Raw genomic sequence first — 20,569 nt, 5'->3', positions numbered from 1 at the left:
GAGGAAGTGGAAGAGTGAGAGAAGAAATTTAGTTAGTTGGTTAGTTAGTTAATTAATTAGTTAGTTAGAAGACTTTTTCTCTCAGAAACAGTCAAAGCTGAGCTGTAGATTAAAGCTCAGACACCAAATTTAAAAGAAAACATACGAGAAGCCCGAGGGAAACAGGGCTGCTGTTTTCCTCTTTTCTCCAGGCCTTTCCAAAAGAGCTCTTAATAGGGTTACCTCCTGGGCAATCTTGCCCCGTGTCTTGGAAACTTAATAGGTTCTGACTGTGACCACAGGCACAGATCACTGCCTCCTGGAGTACTGGAGCCAGAGCCTGGAGTACACACTGCTGCAGGCTCCGTCCCCTGCAGGGTCCAGACAGCCTTGGGGGATGGATCACCTCCTCCACAGAGACCTGTGATGACCACCGGCAGGCCCAGGAGGTCTGGAATGTTCTCAGAGCTCTGAGGTGGAACTATGAGTTGACACTTAGCATCCAGAGGCCTTGGTCTCTGTGTTCTGCCTTGTTTCCTGCCGCTGTAGACTCCAGGCAGATATCTCTCCTCTCTGGGCCTCAATTTCCTCATTTATAAAACACAGGGTTGGCTTTTCCATGTCTGACCCTCCATAATTCTATGACTCCAGCTTGCCAGAACCAAAAGATTAGAGGTAAATACTTTTTTTTATGATTTCACATCTTGCTGGGAAATCTTCACCGGGAAATCACCTGGCTGCTAGTCATCCAGGGCTCTTTCTGTGGAGAATTTGATTTTAGAATTTGACTAAGGCTTCCAAAGGAAGGCCAGAGCCTGGCAAGTGAGCCTGTCATGTCAGTATTGTTTTAGATGAGACCTCTGTCCCAACTCAGCCTGGCCCACATCCATGCACACCTCACTGGCTCACTCTGTGCTTGCTGTTTATCAGTTTCCGTGTGTTTAAGCCCTGCCCCAACCCCCCAGGACATCTAGAGAGAAGAGCATGAAGCTGTACTTCAGAGGGGCAGATTCTGGATCTGTCTTGCATGCTGTGGTACTTTGCCCAGGCTCACTAGAACTTTCATGGTGTGTGTGTGGTAGGGGTGGAGGTGGGTCTCCTCTAACCAGGGCTAGGATTCGGCAGCCTCAAAGAGGCCTCTGACACCTGCTCATTGGGGCTTATTAATATCACATAGCTATATTTCTAAAAGTATGCCGCTGTATACTCCTACTCCCACACACTATAAGCTGAGCACTCGAGTGTTAAAGGCAAGATTATGAGTTTGAAGCCATCCTAGGCTACTCAGTTAGACCCTATCCAGAGAGATAGGGAGGGAGGAGGAGGAAGAGGAGAGGAGACTTCCTGACCTGGAATTATCACAAATTGAAAGTATTGATAAAGAAAATACAAATGCTTGGTGACACCTACTTCCTACAGCCTCCTGTGTGATACTCCTTTGTGCCAGTAGCTCCTCGGTTCATTTAAACTTGAACCTGAGTGGCTGGGACCCAGTTTAGACACAAGTTGCCCGGACCACATCAATTTCTTAGTGTAAGGTCTACCCGCCCTGGCGTGAGACCACAGCTGGCAGGAGGCTAGTAATGGAGAAAACCCCAAAGCTCATCATTAACAAAAAAGCATTTTTGGATGCCTCTCATCTGTTTGGTTCCCATAGGAGAGCCCGGAGATACAGCTACTGCCCCTCCCAGAGCTTATTGCCTGTTAATTGTGGTTAGACAACGACTAAGAAAATCAACAGCCAGGGCTGGAGAGATGGCTCAATGGCTAAGAGCACTGGCTGCTCTTTCAATGGACCTGGGTTCAATTCCCAGCACGCACATGGCAGCTCACAACTATCTGTAACTCCAGTTCCAGGGGATCAGCACCCTCACTCATATGTACATGCAGGCAAAATGCCAGTGCACATAAAAAAGTAATAAATAATTTAAAACATTTTCAGAAGGAAATGAAAATCAACAGCCAGGTTCAGATGTCAAACAGAAACATGAACACAGGGGCTCCAAGAAGGTGGGTAGAGCCACTGTCCCAGGATGGGGAGGTGGGGATAATGAGATTGTAAGGGCTATGAAGAGACCTTAAGCAAGTACAACACCTCTTGGAGCCTTGGTGTCCATCAGCCTGAGCTAGAAGTGACTGGTCCAACCTTGTAAGGCCACATTGAGGACCACAACAAAGCATGGGGGATACCAGCTGGCCAAGCTGGCCTTGCCACTGTCCATATTCCTAACCCCCTTGAGGCCAGCTCCAGGTAGATGCCCACTGAGAACTAGGTGTTACAGGATGATGGGCAGCTGATGGGCAGCTGAAGAGCAGCAGGAAGAAGGAAGGCAGACGGTGATGCATACTTGAAGAGGCTGGCTTCAGAGGTGTCCATTGCCCACTTGCATATCTGGAGGCTCTTCCACCTGTCAAACAGGTCAGACTGCTTCACCCTGTGAGAGCAGTGGACAGGGGCCAGGCAAGAGGTAAGGTTGCACCGTGTGTCATCACTGTTTCCAAAGGCCCTCCCGTCCCCTCCCCTACATGCCAAGTTGGTGGCTGGGGTTCTATTCCTTTATTCTTGGTGTGAGGCTAATTCTCAAGGCAAGCCAGAAACCCAAGAGCTGACCTTTGTGTGCAAACTGTAGAGAGTTAGACATCCTCTACCCTAATCCTGCCTGCACTAGGCATCAGACCTGAGCCTTAGAACCAGCTCAAATTATTCAAACTAGCTGATCCTAAGCCTGTTTCCCACAGATCTCAGCCAGGCTTGCCCCTCGCTCTTGCCTCTGGTGGGCACTGAACTCCGCCTACCCCACCTGGTATGGCCCTGCATGTGTAGCATGCTTCCCATTTCTAGGACTCTGTAGTTATAAGATCTCTTAATGTCCAGCTGTGGCAGTGCACATCTCAAATCCCAACACTTGGGAGACAGAGGCAGGAAGTTTGTGCATTCAGAGCCAGCCTGAGATGTACAGTGAGTTTGAGGCCAGCCTGCACCAAAAAGTGGGACCCTGTATCAAAAAAACAACAACAAAAACTTCAACACACACACACATGCACGCACGCATGAACGCACACACAAAAAGTCTACCTTCTTACTGTCAGTCACACCATATTTACATAAGTACTTTCACCTCAGGCAAGTCCATCTTTCCTATGTGCTTCCCCTCAGAGGCTATCGCCATTCTCTCTGAAATCACAGTCTATATGGAAATAAGACCCTAACCCTAACCCTAACCCTAACCCTAACCCTAACCCTAACCCTAACCCTAACCCTAACCCTAACCCTAGCTGGCTTTAAGCATCTCTGCACCAGGATGTTCCCAGTCACTCGCAGGAAAGGGAGCAAAGTCACCCCTGAGTGCCCGTGGAAGCATGTATACTCTGAGACTTCTCGGATCATTTAATATGTCACCTAACCCTTGTCACCTCCTAAGAGATTCTTCTTATTACCATCAGATGGCTGCCATTCCTTATATTTCCACGTGGTGTTATCCTTAGTGGGTGGGCACACAGAGGTGGATCAAACAAGAGAAAGACATATACAGGGCGGCCTGCTTCCCAAAATGGGTTCCATGAAACTCTAGCACAATATGATGCCACGTGAGGTGACTATAAAAATGAGACTTTCCCACGCAATTTTATATTATTTTCAGACCCAAATATACTTATGGCCACATGTGTTTGGGAAAGCTGATTTAAAGTCTAATACTTTTCTTTCACTCTGAGATCTCTCCGTTCCTTTCATAAGGTCTTCTGTGTTCTTTATTTTCCACGCATCACTTTCCAGAAATATTGGATTATGGGAGCCTCATTTTCACCAAGTAGCTTATCAGCCTGGAATCCCATGAGCACTGAGAATACAGGACAGAGTAAGCTTCGATCACAGGCAGGACCAGGGCTTCCCTTGCTCGGTTGGATGCAGTTCACAGCCAAGGCCAGGCAATAGGCAGATGCTCAATGTCCAGGCTGGGGACCTTTAGGAACTCACAGAAGTCCTTGTTCATCTACCCCTGTGCACATATGAAGGAGAGTTCAAAACCTCCCCCAGCTTTGCAGTGGGGCCGGTGATTCTAGAAAAGGTGCCAACTCGCTTAACTATGGTCAAAACAAACAAACAAACAAACAAAAAATAGGCTCGTTATATTGAGGTTCATTTCTTCGTCTAATAGGAACTGGGAACAGTTGTCCCCAAACAAGGCCAATTGTTGCCTACAGGGAGGACACATGGCAGGTGGAGGAAGGGGTAAGTGCAGGACAAACAGATGATAGAATCAAAGGAATCTGGTCTCAGGTGCACTCCAGACACTTCCTAGCCAGGTGACGGTGCCCCAGGCATTAACTCTCTGTTCTCTCTATTTTCTCGTCCATGAAATGAGCTACAATTGGTTTTTTAGATTTAACTTATTTTATTTTATGTGTACAAGTGTTCTGTTACATATGTGTATGCACACCATGTGCTGGCATGGCCAGAAGAGGGCGTTAGAATTCTTGGAACTAGCATTAGGGACAGTTAGAAACCTCCAACGTGGATGCTGGGAACTGAACTCAGTTTCCCTGCAAGAGCAGCCAGTGTTCTTAACCACTGAGCCATCTCTACAGCCCCTCATAGATTTTTTTAAATTATTAAATAAAGATGACATAATAACAGTCTGGACAGATGCGTGACACACATGAAGTGGGCATAGGTTGCTGTTATTTTGCAACCGCTTTGACTAGGCTCCCTCCCAGCCCCTATAGCTTGTGGTAAGCCTACATGTTCCCATGCCTCACCCCTGACCTTTCCCCCTAAGTGAGAAATACCACAGGTCAGAAATCAGCCTGAGCTGCTCACTAACTCAGTGCTGAGATACAGCAAGCATCTGGAAGGGATTTGCTGAGTGTAACAACAGACTATTCATTTCCTTGATGAATCGGGGTTTAAATCAACTCTACTTACTGAGCATCTCTACACCGCCAGATGTGGAAATATAGTAGCAAACACTGCATCTCCCTACGTGTGTGGAGATCCCAGAGCAACAAGGAAGACATATTGGAAAGAAGAATAGACTGCCTTGTCTGGAAGTGGAAGAAAAATAAAAGACTAGGGAAGTGGCTGCCACATGGTTGGTCGGAAGCTTTCTCGAGGAGGGAAGCCTCGCACAGGATGCTGAAATAATGTAGATGTGAGCCACACTACTATCTGAGGGAAAGTGTAGCTCAGACTGAGTACGAAGGCCCTGCGACAGGAGCGTGCTTGGCAGTCAGAGAAAGGAGCTCTCACCTCCTGTTGAAGGCAAGCCTTCCTTGCAGCTTTCCCAAGTCTCCTGCAGCAGCCCCACCCTCCCCCCTCAGCCCACAGGACATCAGAAAACAGATGCCATCACACAGCAGTATCCTGGCCCATCACTGCTCCTCTCCCCTTACCTCCCTGCAATTCAACCCCCACACCCAGGATTGACTACTGACACAAACTCTTCAGAGAGATGCATCATTGCCAATGCTCCAGGCCAGGGCCCCAACGCTTGACTGTTCCCAGTATCCCGACCTTATTCTGGGTATCTCCCATGCCCTTGTCACATCCAAGGTCAGGGCTAGACACACAGCCTTAAATCCTGGCTCTATCCCCAACACACAATGTGACCTAGGAAAGTCATCTAATCTCTTGGGACACTCAGCTGCTTTGTCTGCGCTCTCTGCCCATCTCAAAGGTTGTTGGAGACAAGAAATGGAGTTGCATGTATAAAAAGCACTGGAGGTTGCTGTGCAGATAGATGCAGAGCCACCTTCTCCTTCAAGACGAAGGGCTGACCCAGACTGTCTCTTCTTTCTCTCATGGCTTCACTAACATTCCAGAAGAGAAACAAATTGTTCAAACTTGCTAGGATAAACATAGTGACAGTCTCTGTGGAAGAGAACTCTTTACAGGCCCATGGAAAGAGGAGGGGCTGAGTCAAGAACAGGATGACAAAGTCTAAAAATTCTAAAACCAGGAGCAGTGGGCAGAGGCACAGGCCTAAAAATGAGAACCAGTAAATGACCACGAGCCATCAAGGCTGGGACTGGAGTTCGGAGTTAGAGTACACACCACCCACCCTGCATGAGGTCTTGGGGTAGAACACCCCCCCCATGTCCCCACCCCGGTTGTCACCGCCGGGACTTAAGAGAAAACAAAAGAAAAAAACCAAAACCATCCAGTCCAATGCACACCCTGCAGATGTCAGATGAAGTGGGAAATCAGACCAATCATTCCTTTCTAAAGCCTGTGGTGCATTCTGCACCATTTCAAACATCTTCAGAGGCAGAACTACCAGCTTCTAATCGCTTTCTGTCTGAATATGAACATGAAACCAGGGGTAATTGAATCTCCGTGGAGGAGACAGAACAAGATAAACCACCAAGTAAGAACAGTGCAGAAGCTGTGAGGCAGAGTGCATCAGAAGAGCTGGGAGATGACACTGGGGAACTTTACCAGGATGGAGAAGCAAAAAGAAAAATGACAAAATTAAAAGGTACACAGAGGCCTTGTCTCCAAAAGACACAGGTGGGGAAACAATTGAAGAAGATGCCCAACATCTACACCAACACCCAGAGAAAGAGAGTGGGGGAGGGAGGGGGAGGGAGGGGGAGGGAGGGAGAGAGACAGAAGAGGCAGAGAGGCAGAGACAGAGACACAGAGAGAGACAGAGACAGAGATCATTTAGGCATGAAAGGCCCCAAACCCTTCCCTCTCATCTACTGCATCTGAGACTCGACTTGAAGACAGACAGGAGTAAGAAGAACAACACTGGAGTCAGCTCTGGGTTCTAAACAGGTTATTCCCACCATAAAAGGCAGAGGTAATGCTAACAGCCTCATCTTTTGTGGTGCAGGGTCTATAGACACTGTCTGTAGTTGACAGAAAAAACAATTTATTTATGTAACCCATCCACAGAAGAGCTAGGACTAAGCAGTGTAGCCATTAGTAAAACAAAACACCTGAGGCTGGGCACTTACAAAGGAAAAAGGTCTATTTTGCTAAGATTTTAAAACTGAAAGCTCCAGATCAGATGGTGCCATCAGTTCAGCCCCTGGCAAGGGTGTCAGAAGCTGCCGCAGGGTGTGGCAGAAAGCTTAAGATCATTAGGTGTCAGGGTTAATCGTTTATAGCAACCTAAACCCACCCCCACCCCCATGTATGTGTACATCCATGTGTGTGTGTGTGTGTGTGTGTGTGTATCTGTGTGCCTACACACACACATTCAGATGCACAGGCATATTTGTGTAGAGACCAGAAGCCAGTGTCCTGTGCCTTCCTCAGTCACACTCCACCTTAGTTTTGAAGACAGAGTCTATCACTGGACCTGACACTCAACAATTCAGCTAGACTACCCAGCCAGGGGAGTTCCAGGGATCTCTCGGCCCTGCCCCTCCAATCCTGGGGTTACAGTTGCACACGTCCACACCTCACGTTTGTGTGTGTGTGCTGGGCATCTAACTAGGCATGCGTGCTTGTGTGGCTTTACCAGCTGAGCCACCTCCCCAGCCCTGCAATCTAGCCTGTGTGGCCATCTTTAATCTCTTCTAAGAGTGATGGCCCCAATGACCTAGTTGGCTCCCTCTAATTCCCACTTCTTAAAGTCCTGCCACCTCAAACCTCTAGCATAAGAACCCTTGGGTGCAAACCACACCCAAACCACGGCACCCTTAAACTGGGGGAACTGTGATAAGGAAGTTGGGCCTGAGAGAAGGAGGCAGGTGGAGTCCTCGCCTACCGAAGGAGAAGGTCTGTGGAGAAACCTGCAACAGCACGCACATGCTCCTGAGAGGGACCGTGGTGCTTACCAGAAGGAGTGGCTGAGCGCCCAAAGGAATGGAGACAGGGAGAGAAGGCTACGGCAGGCTCTGGGTCTGTAGTACTACAAGCTTTTGTGATTTACCTCATCACCAGTGATAGCCTCACTGCCCTCTCTGGCTCCTCCTTATCTTCCAGGGCCTATTATGCTTGCCCACTCTGTTTGCACCCCAACCCCATCCACTTTCCCCGCCCACTTGTTCATTGTACAAGTGTATCTTGAGTCCATGTCTAACTCTAAGATACCCAACCTTAGGACCTGGCTTCGATGAGCCCCAGCCTGGTAGAGGACATAGACAGACCTCTTACAGCTATTCTGTACCTGAGCTTTGAGAGGCACGAAGAACTCCCAGTCTAGAAAGTGCCACTTCTTGCTGGTGGCCATGCCTCCAAGCTGCTCTGTTTGGCCTCGTTACTGAATTCTGCACCAAGTCCAGCTCCAGAAGGGTAGAGAAGTAAGCCAGAGGCTGGCACAGGACTTCTCAAACAAGACCCCATGTGGGTGTGGACATGGGCAGCCACTGAAGGTTTACCTTTAAAAACAGACACTCAAATGGCTAGAATCAAATCAGTTGAACAAGAATCAGCAATGGACATTTCCATGACAAATAATCGCAGAGTAATTTGTCGTATCTCTGACACTGTCAGGAAGCAGGGCGCTTTCCGTGTGGGCGGTTTCTGGCTGACTGATTTTTATCGTTGATTTGAGAAATTTTGGATCAAAATTGCTCCTACGGGAATCACACATCTCGTTGTGTACTCAGACAAAATACCAGCTGACACTCTGTGTGCCCGAAGGGACGTGTGCACATCCACCCATCTGTCACCATCCACAGACGGGATTTGACCTCTTCCCTGTTATTCAGGCCAGTCTTGCTGTGATCTACATCATGGGACTAGGCTGGGGCACAGAAAAGATGGATAATCTCAGGGCTACCTGGACAGAAGCCACCCTCTGAGCTCGCTAAAATCTCCCAGTTTGGGAATTCAGGAAGGGAGGCACGGAGCTTGCTGTTCCCTGACACTCCACAGACTAGCACAACTGATGCCCAGTGAATGGCCCAGTCTTGCCCTTACTCCTATCTATACTTGCCCAACTCAAGTCCCCAGACAGTCTATGCAAGCCTGACTAAGCCTGAGGCTACCACCTGGATTGCTGCTGGTCATCCCAGGAATCCCTCCTGAGGACGGAGACAAAGCATCCTAAAGATGTATGAGAACTGACACCAACTGTGGAAAGACCCAAACACCACCAAAGAGTCCCTGACCAGGGACAGGGCCATCACAGGCACAGTGATGTCTGAGGTTGCTCTTCACTCCCCACAGTGTTTGTAGGTTCAAATCAAAGTGTCTTAGTAATTTCTCATCTGGGCTGTAATGGGAACTCTTACTGGCCGAATCCTGTCTCCTCAACATTCGTACATGGATGTCCTAACCACAGTGTGATTACGTTTGGAGAAGGGGTTCTTTAAAGTAAGAGCTAGGAGAAAATGAAGCCACAGGGACGGGCCCTAGCCCAATATGACTGGCGTTCTCATAAGAAGAGCATAGGACAGAAGACATGGACCAAGGGACAGCTGTATGACAATGCAGTGAAAGATGGCCATAGGCAAGCCAAGAGGGGAGGCCCCATGACATCTGCTCTTGGTCTTCCTGCCTCTGGACAAGGAGGAAACAAATGACTCCTCTGGGCTGAAGAGAAGGCTTGTTGGTATGAGCACTTGGCGTGCAAGCATGAGTCCTGGAGTTCTCACTTAAAATTCTGGGTAGGCATGGTGGCCTGCCTACAATTCCAGCCGCGGAAAGATAAGACCCTAGAGCAAGCTGGCTAGCAAGACTAGCCACATCATTGAACTGTGGATTTGACTAGGAATCCTGCCTCAGTGAATAAGATGAAAGAGCCATGAAGGATGATTCTTGACATCAATGTCTAGTCCCCAAATGCACACGTGCGCGCGCACATGTGCACACACAGACACACATGTGCGCGCGCACACACATATATACACAAGCACACATTCACCATATACACACATGCACAAACACATACATATTCACACACACATACACATGCACACAAACACATACACACATATACACAAGCACACATACACAGTCATACACATGTGCACAAACACATACACTCACACACACGTGTGCAAACACATATACACACTTACACAAAAACACACATTTACACACACATGTACACACAAACACAAAGATACACATTTACACACACCCCAAAAAAATGGGAAAAGAGAAAAGTTAAATGGCTTGCTAATGGAATTTTGTGATGGTGGCCTCAGAAAACTGATGTAGGGATCACTACAACATACAGAAGACAGCCAGCTGATGTGCTTCCTCGGCATTTTCTGTCCAGACCTTGAAGAAATTATGTTTTCTAATTTAAAGATTGGCTGTTTTTCCTTTGAAAACTCTGAGAAAACACTGCCAACAAGGGTTCTCCGGGATCTGAGTCAAACATGCAAAAGCCTCAAATGTCTTAATCCTGAGCAAGGAGAAGCAGAGGCCTTCAGCTTCTGAATTTAGCTCGCAGCTAGGGTCGGGGTAGGCTTTCTCACATAACTCCTTGGACACATTGCAGAACATCTATTAGACCACACTGGTGCGCACTGCCTGGAATCCTGTCCACAGGGTTCCACGGGTGCCCCGTGACCTCTGATGCCACAGCTTCCATTTCCCCCTCACATGCTGACCTGCTTTGTTCCCTTGGAGCCAGGACCCAGCAGGGACTTTCCTGCCTCAAGGGCTCATATCGACCGTCCCATTTAGTGTCTTCTGGGGGCTTTTCATGCCAGTGGGAGATCTAACTTTCAGTCTACAAGGTCTGCTGAGATCTGCCTTGTGTTTCCTGTTCCCTTCGATTCTAGAGTCTGCCCACCCCATCCCACCTCCACATGCAACCTCCACCCACCCCGGTCCCAGCCCCACTCACATGGACAGCACCTTCACCTCCAGGATCTCCTGCCTCAGCTCCAGGCATCTTGTGGAGTTAAACTCTAAAGGCCCCTTGTAAAATTCAAAGTACCTGAGAACCAACAGGGACAGAGGTTACACAGAGAAGCAGGCCAGGTTATCTAAGACCTGTCAAGGTTCCTAGTCCAACAAATAAAGCAAGCCAACCCACCCATCACAGGACCAAGTAGGAGCAGCCCCACCGCACAATCAACATGTATGGGACCAAAGCCCAACATTGGAAGGCAGGTATGGTTTTCATTGCAGAAGAGTGGCTGTGAAAGAGGAGATCAGGAGGGTTCTCTGCACTTGATCAGACGGAGCTGGAGATCGGCAGCACCCACAGCCAAATCTGGGAGGCAGGCAGCGAGCTGTCCCATCCTTTCCTGCCCCTTTTGCCTTTCGTCTCAGGACAGTGTCCTATGACACAGGCATGGGCACACTTGAGACTTTCACAGATTTTTCCATTCCCGTTCCCATCTGCTTCCTTGGTGCTCTGTGTTCCTGCAGTGTTGTCTCTGAGACATGGTTGCTCTTGTCCCATCTGCCGGCCAGAACAGCTGGTATGCCCACAGCCCTGGAATAAGGAGTCAGCTCCCTGGGCGGGAGCCAGGTGATCCTTTCTTCACAGCCTCTCCCACTTCCAAGGTGGTTCTGCAGCTGGGGCATATAGAGCCAGAATTGTTGGATCCCACGGCAGCTTCGATCAGGAAGACTGTAGGGCCTGCCACACTAGCTGTGGGGTCAGTGGTCTCTTGGCAATTAACCCTTAAGAACCAGAGTGAAAGAGGAACCTAGGGCTGTCACAGAGCCCGAGCTGGGAACACAGGCATTCTTGGAGCATGTCCCAGCACCTTCCTGACCATGATGGTAGTTACCACATTGCTAAGCTGATGCTACAGACATGCATAGATTTAAAAACCATAAAACATTGGCTGGAGGGGTAGCTCAGTGAATGCTTGCCTAACAAGCACAAGGTCCAAAGAAAGAAAGAAAAAAAGAAAGAAAAGAAAGCTCTATATAAAAGAATAAGCAGGCTACCAAGATGAGACTTGATAGCCTGTGACCATATAGAGGGGGAGGAGGTCCCCCTCGGTCATAGACCTAGGGGAGGGGAATAGGGTGAAAGCAGGAGGGAGGAAGGAACAGGAGGATACAAGTAATGGGATAACAATTGAGTTGTAATTTGAATAAACTAATAAATTTTTTTTTAAAAAGAAAGCTCTATATAATGAATTGTCTCCTATTTCCAAAATCAACTCTCTCCATATCTTTATCATAGACGAATTAGGTACTAAGAATTGGGGAGCTCTGTGATATCAAACTCACCCTCCCTCTACTTTTCCCTCTTGTTTCTGAAGTCCTTTCTCTGTCTCTCTCATTAAGCAAACTCAACTTCAGAACCTAGGTAAAAGGCTTACACCTTTGGAAACTCTCATGTGGCCCCTACCCCTGGGCTCTATACACTATGCCTTAATTAGGACAAATAATATATTATCATAATCTGTCTCTGTCTTTATGGCCTTTCCAAATGGTGAGCATATCAAATGTATAGATTGTGTCTTTGTTATTTCTTTCTAGTCTGCACTACAAAAACATGCTAAAGACTACATTTCCCAGACTTCTTTGAGACTGGAAACAATTTAGGTTCAACCAATCAGAAACATTCTCAAGAGATTGATTCCAAGCTGTTCCTTGAGAAGCATAAAAAGGAACATGGGGCAGACATTGTCCAGTCATGGCAGCAACTTCATGATTGCATCACAGATAGCAGCTTGCACCCCATTACTCAGTGTGATGACTACTTTTTGTTGTCAGCTTGATTACATCTGAAATTAATTAAAATCCAAGTGACTGGGTATACCTGTGAAAGATTTTTATAAAATAAATCATTTGAGGCCATAAAATCCACTTTTAATCTGGATCTTTTGAGTCAGGAAAATCCATCTTTAATCTGGACCACACCTTCCAGTATGTCTTTGTCACTGTTATATTCCTATGAAGAGACACCACGACCAAGGCAGCTCTTACAAAAGAATGCACTTAATTAGGGGCTTGCTAACACGTTCAGAGGTTTAGTCATTATCATTATGGTGGGGAGCCTGGTAGCATGCAGGCAGGTACTGGGGCAGGAGCCGAGAGCTACATCTTGATCCATAAGCAGAGAGAGAGAAGAGAGAGAAAGAGAGAGAGAGAGAGAGAGAGAGAGAGAGAGAGAGAGAGAGAGAGAGAGAGAGAGAGAGAGAGAGACACTCTGGGCTTGCCATGGGCTTTTGAAACCTCGAAGCCCATCCCCAGTAACATACTTCCTTCAACAAGGCCACACCTCCTAACCCTCCTAATCCTTCTAATCCTTTCAAATAGTGCCACTCCCTAGTGACTAAGCATTCAAATATATGAGCCCATGGGAGCCATTCTTTTTTTTTTTTAATAATTTTATTTTTTTTAATTTTTTATTAATTTATTCTTGTTACATCTCAATGGTTATCCCATCCCTTGTGTCCTCCCATTCTTCCCTCCCTCCCATTTTCTCCTTATTCCCCTCCCCTATGACTGTTCCTGAAGGGGATTACCTACCCCTGTATATGCTCATAGGGTATCAAGTCTCTTCTTGGCAACCTGCTGTCCTTCCTCTGAGTGCCACCAGGTCTCCCCCTCCAAGGGACATGGTCAAATATGAGGCACCAGAGTATGTGTGGAAGTCATACCCCATTCTCCACTCAACTGTGGAGAATGTCTGACCATTGGCTAGATCTGGGTAGGGGTTTAAAGTTTACTGCCTGTATTGTCCTTGGCTGGTGCCTTAGTTTGAGCGGGACCCCTGGGCCCAAATCTACCTATCATAATGTTCTGCTTGTAGGTTTCTAGGACCCTCTGGATCCTTCTAGTTTGCTATTCTTTGGGAGCCATTCTTATTCAAACCACGACATTCCACTCCCTGGCCCTCATAGGCTTGTATACAAATCATACTGCAAAATATGCGCTCAGTCTAATTTCAAAAGACTCTGGAGTATAACACAGTCTCAACATTGATTACAAGTTCAAAGTTTCTTTAGAGACTCACAGTAATCTCAAAATAAAAAAGCAGATCACATACTTCCATCACACAATGGCATGGGATATACATTACCATTCCAAAAAGGAGAAAATATATAGTGAGGAAATATTGGAATGAAGCAATACCTAAAACCAGCAAGGCAAACTCCAAATTCTGCATCTCCATGTCTGATGTTAAAGTGCTCTTCAAATCTTCAATTCCATGTCTCTTCCCTGGCTGGTTCTACACCCAATCTGCAGCTCTCCTCAGAGGGTGTCCCATAGCCTCACAAAATGGACTCTCCAGACCTCCATACAGGGACATCCCTGACACACACCTGGCTTTGATGGCTTTCCTTAGCCATGGAAGGAGATTCTACAAGCCCTTCCTTGTATCCGTGACTCAAAAGCCAGAACCACATGACTGAAGCCGACAAGTTCTGCTGTTTAAAGGAACTGGAACTCAGCCACTTCCTTCAATTACATTCACATCAGCTTTCTGTTGTTGGTTGCTTCCTTCCTGCTCAAGCTTTTCTTTCCTTTTCACAAGTTGGAAGCTTAGCTGGCGAGGTCTCGCTCTGAGGCTGCTACTCCCTTTATTCCATTTAGCATTAAGCTTTTCCTTAAACCTTTTATCTCCTTGAACACTGGACTTAGCTCCATTACACCCCCTGGTGCCCATATCTCCTCAAAATGTACATATTGTATTGGAGTAGAATGGGGTGGTTTGAGTAAGAATGGCCCCATATTTGGATGCTTAGTCACTTGAGAATGATACTATTTAAAAGAATTAGAAGGATTAAGAGGTATGGACTTGTTGAAGAAAGTGTGTCACTGGGGGTGGGCTTTGAGGTTTTAAAAACCCATGCCAAGCCCAAAGCGTCTCCCCCTTCTCTCTCTCTCTCTCTCTCTCTCTCTCTCTCTCTCTCTCTCTCTCTCTCTCTCTCTCTCTCTCTCTCTCTCTCTCTCTCTCTCTCTCTCTCTCTCTCTCTCTCTCTCTCTCTCTCTCTCTGGTCCAGTATCTGCCTGAGTGTCGCCATGCTCCCCACCTTAATGATAATGGATTAAACCCAATTAAATGCTTTCTTTTATCAGATCTGCCCTGATCATGAACTTTCTTCACAGCAATAGAACAGTGACTAAGACAGAAGTTGGTACTAAGAGTGGGTGTTGCTGTGACAGGCCAGACCATGCTGTTTGTTGTAGGAATATGGAAGATTTGGGAACTATGGTCGAACACTTTAAGTGGGGCTGACAAGGTCATTCTAGTCAGAGCATGGAAAGCAGTACTGCTGAGAGAGATGTAGATTATGATGGCTGGGCTCAGGAGAGCTCAGAGGAGAATAAAAATGGCCTAGAAACTGTTCTCATGATATTTTGGAGAGGAATGTGGCTTCTTTTTGCCCTTGTCCAAAAAATATTTGCCTGAAGCTAAAGTGAAGAGTTTGGGATTAATGGAAGTAACAGAAGAGATTTCAAGGCAGCTTGGTATTGATTGTGTTGTATGGTTATTTGTTTGGGTATGTTGTGCGTAGGCGTGTCTCTGTATAGTCAATTGTTGGTTGCTAAACCAGCAGAGAGCTAATTACTAGCCAGATCTTGGTAGTGTTATTTCTGTGGCCCATCACCAATCTTATGTATTTTTTTAAAAAATATTCATCTTTCCTCACTTGCCTATTGTTGTAATAAAGATCTGATGGCCAATAGCTATACAGGAAGTGAAGAGTGGAACTTGAGAGAGAGAGAGAGAGAGAGAGAGAGAGAGAGAGAGAGAGAGAGAGAGAGAGAGAGAGAGAGATGCTCAGAGAAGAAGTGTGGGAAATGTGCCAGCAGACATGTGGAGGTGGATGGACCAGAGTGGAGCAGAGAGGTAAAGCTGGCTGCATGGCAGGACACAGTGCCAGGATTAGTGGGGTTACGCTAGAGAGCTATCTGGGAGACTGCCCTAGGTAAAAGCTTTAAAATATTTAAAAACTTCAGTGTCATTATTTATACTGCTAGTGGGTCTGAAATTCCTGCTATAGTTATTAGTAGTCACTCTTACATGGATCTGTAATGAAAAGGAGCAAGCCAGTAAGCAGGACCCCGCCTCCATGGTCTCTCTATCAGTTCTTTGCCTCCAGAGTCCATCCCTGCTTGAATTCCTGCCCAGACTTTCTCCAGTGATGGACTGAAGTTTGAAAGTGTAAGCCAAATAAACCATTTCCTTTTGGTCATGGTGTTTCATCATAGCCATAGTAACCCTAACTAGGACATGGTGTGTATAAATGATGTGGAAGAAGGGGACTTTTGATCTGTGCCTGCTTGCCCTCGCTCCCATGGGCAGTCCAGTCCTTCGCGGGCATTAGAGTCTACTTCTTCATGATTCCAACGTACACTGCGGAGCAGATGAGGCATCCAGCCTCGTGGACTAAACAACTACAGGACTCTCAAACTGTCCATTGTTGGAGTAGCTGGATCACAGTTTGCAATCCACTCTAATAAACACCCTTTAATATTATCTATATATTCATTCTTTCACTATATTCATTATATGTTTCCTTGTTCCAGCAGAGAACCCTGATTAACACACTCATCCACTCTTTCATCTTTTTCTCAAAGATTCTGAACTAGGAGTGCCCTCAACAAATCCCTGTCTCCTTTAACTGGCTGACAAGCATTCTGTTCCCTCCAACTAAGAACAAGAGGTCAACTTGGGGCCACCACACAAGCCTATGACCTTGGCTCTAACTCATGTAGTTTTCCAGTCACATGGGGAAAATAAGATCTGCTGTCTTGTCACAAGCAGTCTCATTTGCAATCAGTCCCTTCAGGTGTCACTAAAGCCAATGAAACCGCAGGCTAAGTAGTCATGATCCTAGACTGCTAGTAAAATCTGCAGATACAAATGTTGCCAAGATAATTAAAAATCTAGAGCAGTGGTTCTCACTGCTGAGACTTGGGGCACATGGGGGGGGGGTCAGATATCCTGCATATTAGATATTTAAATTATGATTCATAATAGTAGGAAAATTACAGTGATGAAGTAGCAATGAAATAATTTTATGGTTGGGGGTCACAACAACACGAGAAGCTTTATTAAAGGATCACAGCATTAGGAAGGTTGAGGACCACTGGTCTAGAGTCTTTGGGGGGCTGGAGACTTGAAGATGTACCTCCAGTGTCTACAAGCTGTCTGGGTCACTTCCTCTCTCTATGTCTCTTTTCTCTCCTGGTTTGAACTAAGGCAACATCTTCCAGCCTCCCCTCTCCTCCACCCAAGCATCCTTCCTTTTGTCCTCCAGCCTTTATTTGGTCCTCCTTTCTCCTGAATCCCAGCATCACTCAGACAGGCAACTGAACTATTCTGAACAGTCTTGTGTCGTGTGTCTAGCGGCTCTTAAGTTGGGAGGGTTTCAGAAGTGGGCTCACATCCCTTGTTAGCCCGTGCTTTTGCCTGAGTGTCTGCAGCCCCCCAGCATCCACAATTGAAATCCCAAACCTTGAGATGATGGGATTAGGACGTGAGTCCTATATTTATAAGGTAGGTAAGTCACTGCTACTTCATAAGTGTAATTTTGCAACTCTTATGTAATCATAATGTAAATATCTGATATGTGACCCCCCCACAAAGAGGTCACGATCCACAGGTTGAAAACCACTGCTCTGGACTTTTAGCATAGGATTTAAAAGACTGTATATTTATAAGGTTGAGCCTTTATAAAATGGGACTGAGGTGTTGTCACCTCTACCACATGAGAATATGGGAAGAAGGCACTGTCTATGAGCCAGGACGTAGCACTTTCCTTGAAATTTGGACTGCCAGTCAAATCTCTAGAAATACATTTCATTGTTTGTAAGCACCTTGGTCTATGTGCTCTGCGTCACTAGCATGAATGGATCAAGTTAGCCATTTTAGAGCCGGTCACCACATCACTTCTTAGCCCCCATGACGCTGTTGACATTTCCAGGAAAGCATAGCACACAGGAAGTGTAAGACGTGCTCCCCAGCCCCACTGCCCTGCCACTGAAGGGTACCTGCTGCCAGCAGATACCACAAGGAGGCCCAGGGAGTGTGACACTTGCTTCTCTGCGCTCAGCTGCTTGAGAGCAGAGCTGAGTCAGGGATGAATAACGCAGACGTTTCCCCACCATCTGCTCTGGTGATGCTGCCTTCTGCTGAGCTCACTAAACCTCCTTCCTCCTCCTGCTGATGGCTACGGCCTGTGCCAAGTCCTGCCTGGGTGTTGGATGTCCTTGATCACCCTTCCTCGGCTAAGCACCTCAAGCGTGAAGACTGTGCTGGGTGTGGTGACACACACCTTTGATCCTAGCACATGAAAGGCAGAGGGAGGCTGATCTCTGTGAGTTCCAGGCCAGCCAGGAAGCCTTGAACCCTGGGTCCTGCCCACCCTATAGGAACTACGCCCTCATGGTTCCGAGAGGCCATGCCAGACTAGCCTAGGACTGTCTTTGCCATGCCACACAACCAAAGCAGAACCATTATCAGACTCTTTCCTCACCCAGATACCACACCCTGTGTCATCACTCTAGGGTCAGGTATAGACTACCTCAGCCCCTACATCACAGAAGCAAGCCCATTCCAAACCTGGAAACCCTACCTTGCCAGTTTCTGCCCTGTTGGCCACTTGTCCACACTGCCACCATGCATTGTCTGCCTCCTAACTGGCCGCAGTGCAGCGGGCTGTGCCCTTGTCTCTAGAAATTGTGAGTATAAAAGACCTTCCCTCGTGCCAGGCATTTGTATGTTTATATCTTACCACTAATTAACACAAATCCTAGGCGCCTGAAACACCCTCGGCCCCGCCACCCAAACCACTCCATGACTGTAGCTGAAACCTCAATTTTGCTGTCAGGAAAAGGAAATTAACAATTCTTGCTTCTTTCTCCCACCCTTGCTGGCCTCTGCTTTTAGGGATGCACTATTCCAGCCTGGTCTCTACTGATGATGCATTTGATGACACAAATTCCAAGGATCATTGCCACACTGGGAACCCCAAGATTCTGCCTGTGAGAGGAAGCCTGGAGGAAGATGTGCAAACTGGGTGCACTTTAAAGCCACAGAAAGCACATACTTTTGTGTTAGGGAAGAAGCCGACATGAGAGTGAGAGGTGCAACATGCAAGGAGCACACTGTGACCTGCAGGAAGAATTATATATGTATGTGACAGTGCCTAGGGAAGGGATGGCCTGTGGTGAGGACTTCTCAGCATCAAGGAATGGAGATAGTTTTAAAAATGCCTTTTCTGTGTTGTCCTGTCGGGGAGTTATGATTCTTTAATATTGAAAATTGCTGATAAATGTTCTTTGCTTATAAGTTACAGACCTCCCTATAAATACCCCCAGCTTAGCTTGCACATGAGGAATCTGACCAAAGCATCTCCCCTCCCCCACGCCGCCTTCTCAAACTCCCCAGGCTTTGTAAGCAAGCAAGTCACCAGCTCTTCTTTCCATTCTGGAAAGACTATCTCTGGTCAGCTCAAAGGAGAGGGACCTGGCACCACAGTCAGCATCTACAGGTATAAATAACTTAGGAGCTGTATCAGAAACCTAGTTCCTCTGCCATTTGACTTCCAGAGGCAAGCGGAGGCTGGCTTTAGGCTGTATCCATCCTGTCTCTGCCATTGTGCCCTCAGGTACCTTATGGAGGGGGCTGGTCTGGTCAGCTCCAACCGCCTGGTCAGCAGGTGACAACTTCCACTATGAGAAGACAGATGAAGGGTTGAAGGGTCCTGGTTGGCTGGGTGCAGCTTTCCTTCTCTCAGCCGTATCAGGGCTTTAGTGCTGTGAGATGAGGCCCCTCTCAGCATGTTGGAGCAGGCCGGGTGAGAGTCCACACTGGACCACTAATCTGCTCCAACCAACCCCTTCTTTAGGAACTCCCCTGCTCAGTATCTTTAGTCTGTCCAGGTCTGCATCCTCTTCCCAGGGTGTCAGGGTAGTCACAAAACTCCAGGCCCAAGTAACCACTGGTTCGTGTGGGATGGGGGCCACTGCATTCTCTTTCCAATCACTCTCCACCCAGCTGCAGACGCTAGTGGTATCTAAGAACCCAGAAGCCCCGGGGAGGTTTCCTGTGCCATTTAAGAACACAGCTGTCACAGCCTATCAGTTTGGACCCTTTTTTGTCCTCTTATGTCTGGGGTATTTTAAGAAAACTGTAGACTGGCTTCCATGTCCATGCCCACCTCTGTGCAATAAATAAATAAATAAATAAATAAATAAATAAATAAATAAATAAATTAGAAAGTCCTCTAAACCCATTAACTAAGCCACATGCCAGCAACATGGCCTACGGGAGTGAGACTGGGCTCAGTTTCGGCCCCACCTGATTCTCATCCTGCCAAGCTGTGGGAAAACAGCCTCCTAGACCCTTAATCCATCTCATTTAATTCTATTAACAACCCAATGAGACTCGCTTGAAATTCAGGCTGCAATCAGCAACCCCATTTGCCCAAGGTCATCCGGCTAGTAATTACAGCAGAAGAGAAACCTCAGGCTTCTGGGTGCCCAGAGCCCAGGGTCTTCATCACTTCAGTGCACTCCCTTCTCCCACCTCCCAGAGCCCTGGCTCCCTGGAGGCTGTGTCGGTAAGCAACCCCCTTCTCTCCCAAAGGCGACAGCCCTTCAACAACATCCGAGCTATTTCCAGCGTAAGAACAGCTGCTGTCTGGAGCCAGCACACGCCCCATCAGCAAACGTGCAGAAAGCAGCCAGGGAGTTGCAGACTGACAAGTACCAGGCCTGTATCTCCCCAGAGAGGTGCAGAGGGACGCA

General features: G+C 47.3%; 1 protein-coding gene across 4 annotated transcripts in view; it reads right to left on the bottom strand.

The window, feature by feature from the left end:
• St8sia5 (ST8 alpha-N-acetyl-neuraminide alpha-2,8-sialyltransferase 5) overlaps window positions 1–20,569 on the bottom strand; it is a 59,913-nt gene that overhangs the window by 9,005 nt on the left and 30,339 nt on the right. For all 4 annotated transcript variants that reach the window (XM_051163693.1, XM_051163695.1, XM_051163694.1 and 1 more), the window contains 2 exons: window positions 10,737–10,829; window positions 2,328–2,414 (listed from right to left, as the gene is read on the bottom strand). In XM_051163693.1, the coding sequence (XP_051019650.1) occupies window positions 2,328–2,414; window positions 10,737–10,829 (180 nt within the window). The remainder of the gene's footprint in view (window positions 1–2,327; window positions 2,415–10,736; window positions 10,830–20,569) is intronic.

The sequence above is a fragment of the Acomys russatus genome, chromosome 20 (genome assembly GCF_903995435.1).
Source record: "Acomys russatus chromosome 20, mAcoRus1.1, whole genome shotgun sequence".
Classification (NCBI taxonomy): Eukaryota; Metazoa; Chordata; class Mammalia; order Rodentia; family Muridae; genus Acomys; species Acomys russatus.
Note: the sequence above shows the minus strand (reverse complement) of the source record. Positions and strands in the feature narration are given on the sequence as shown.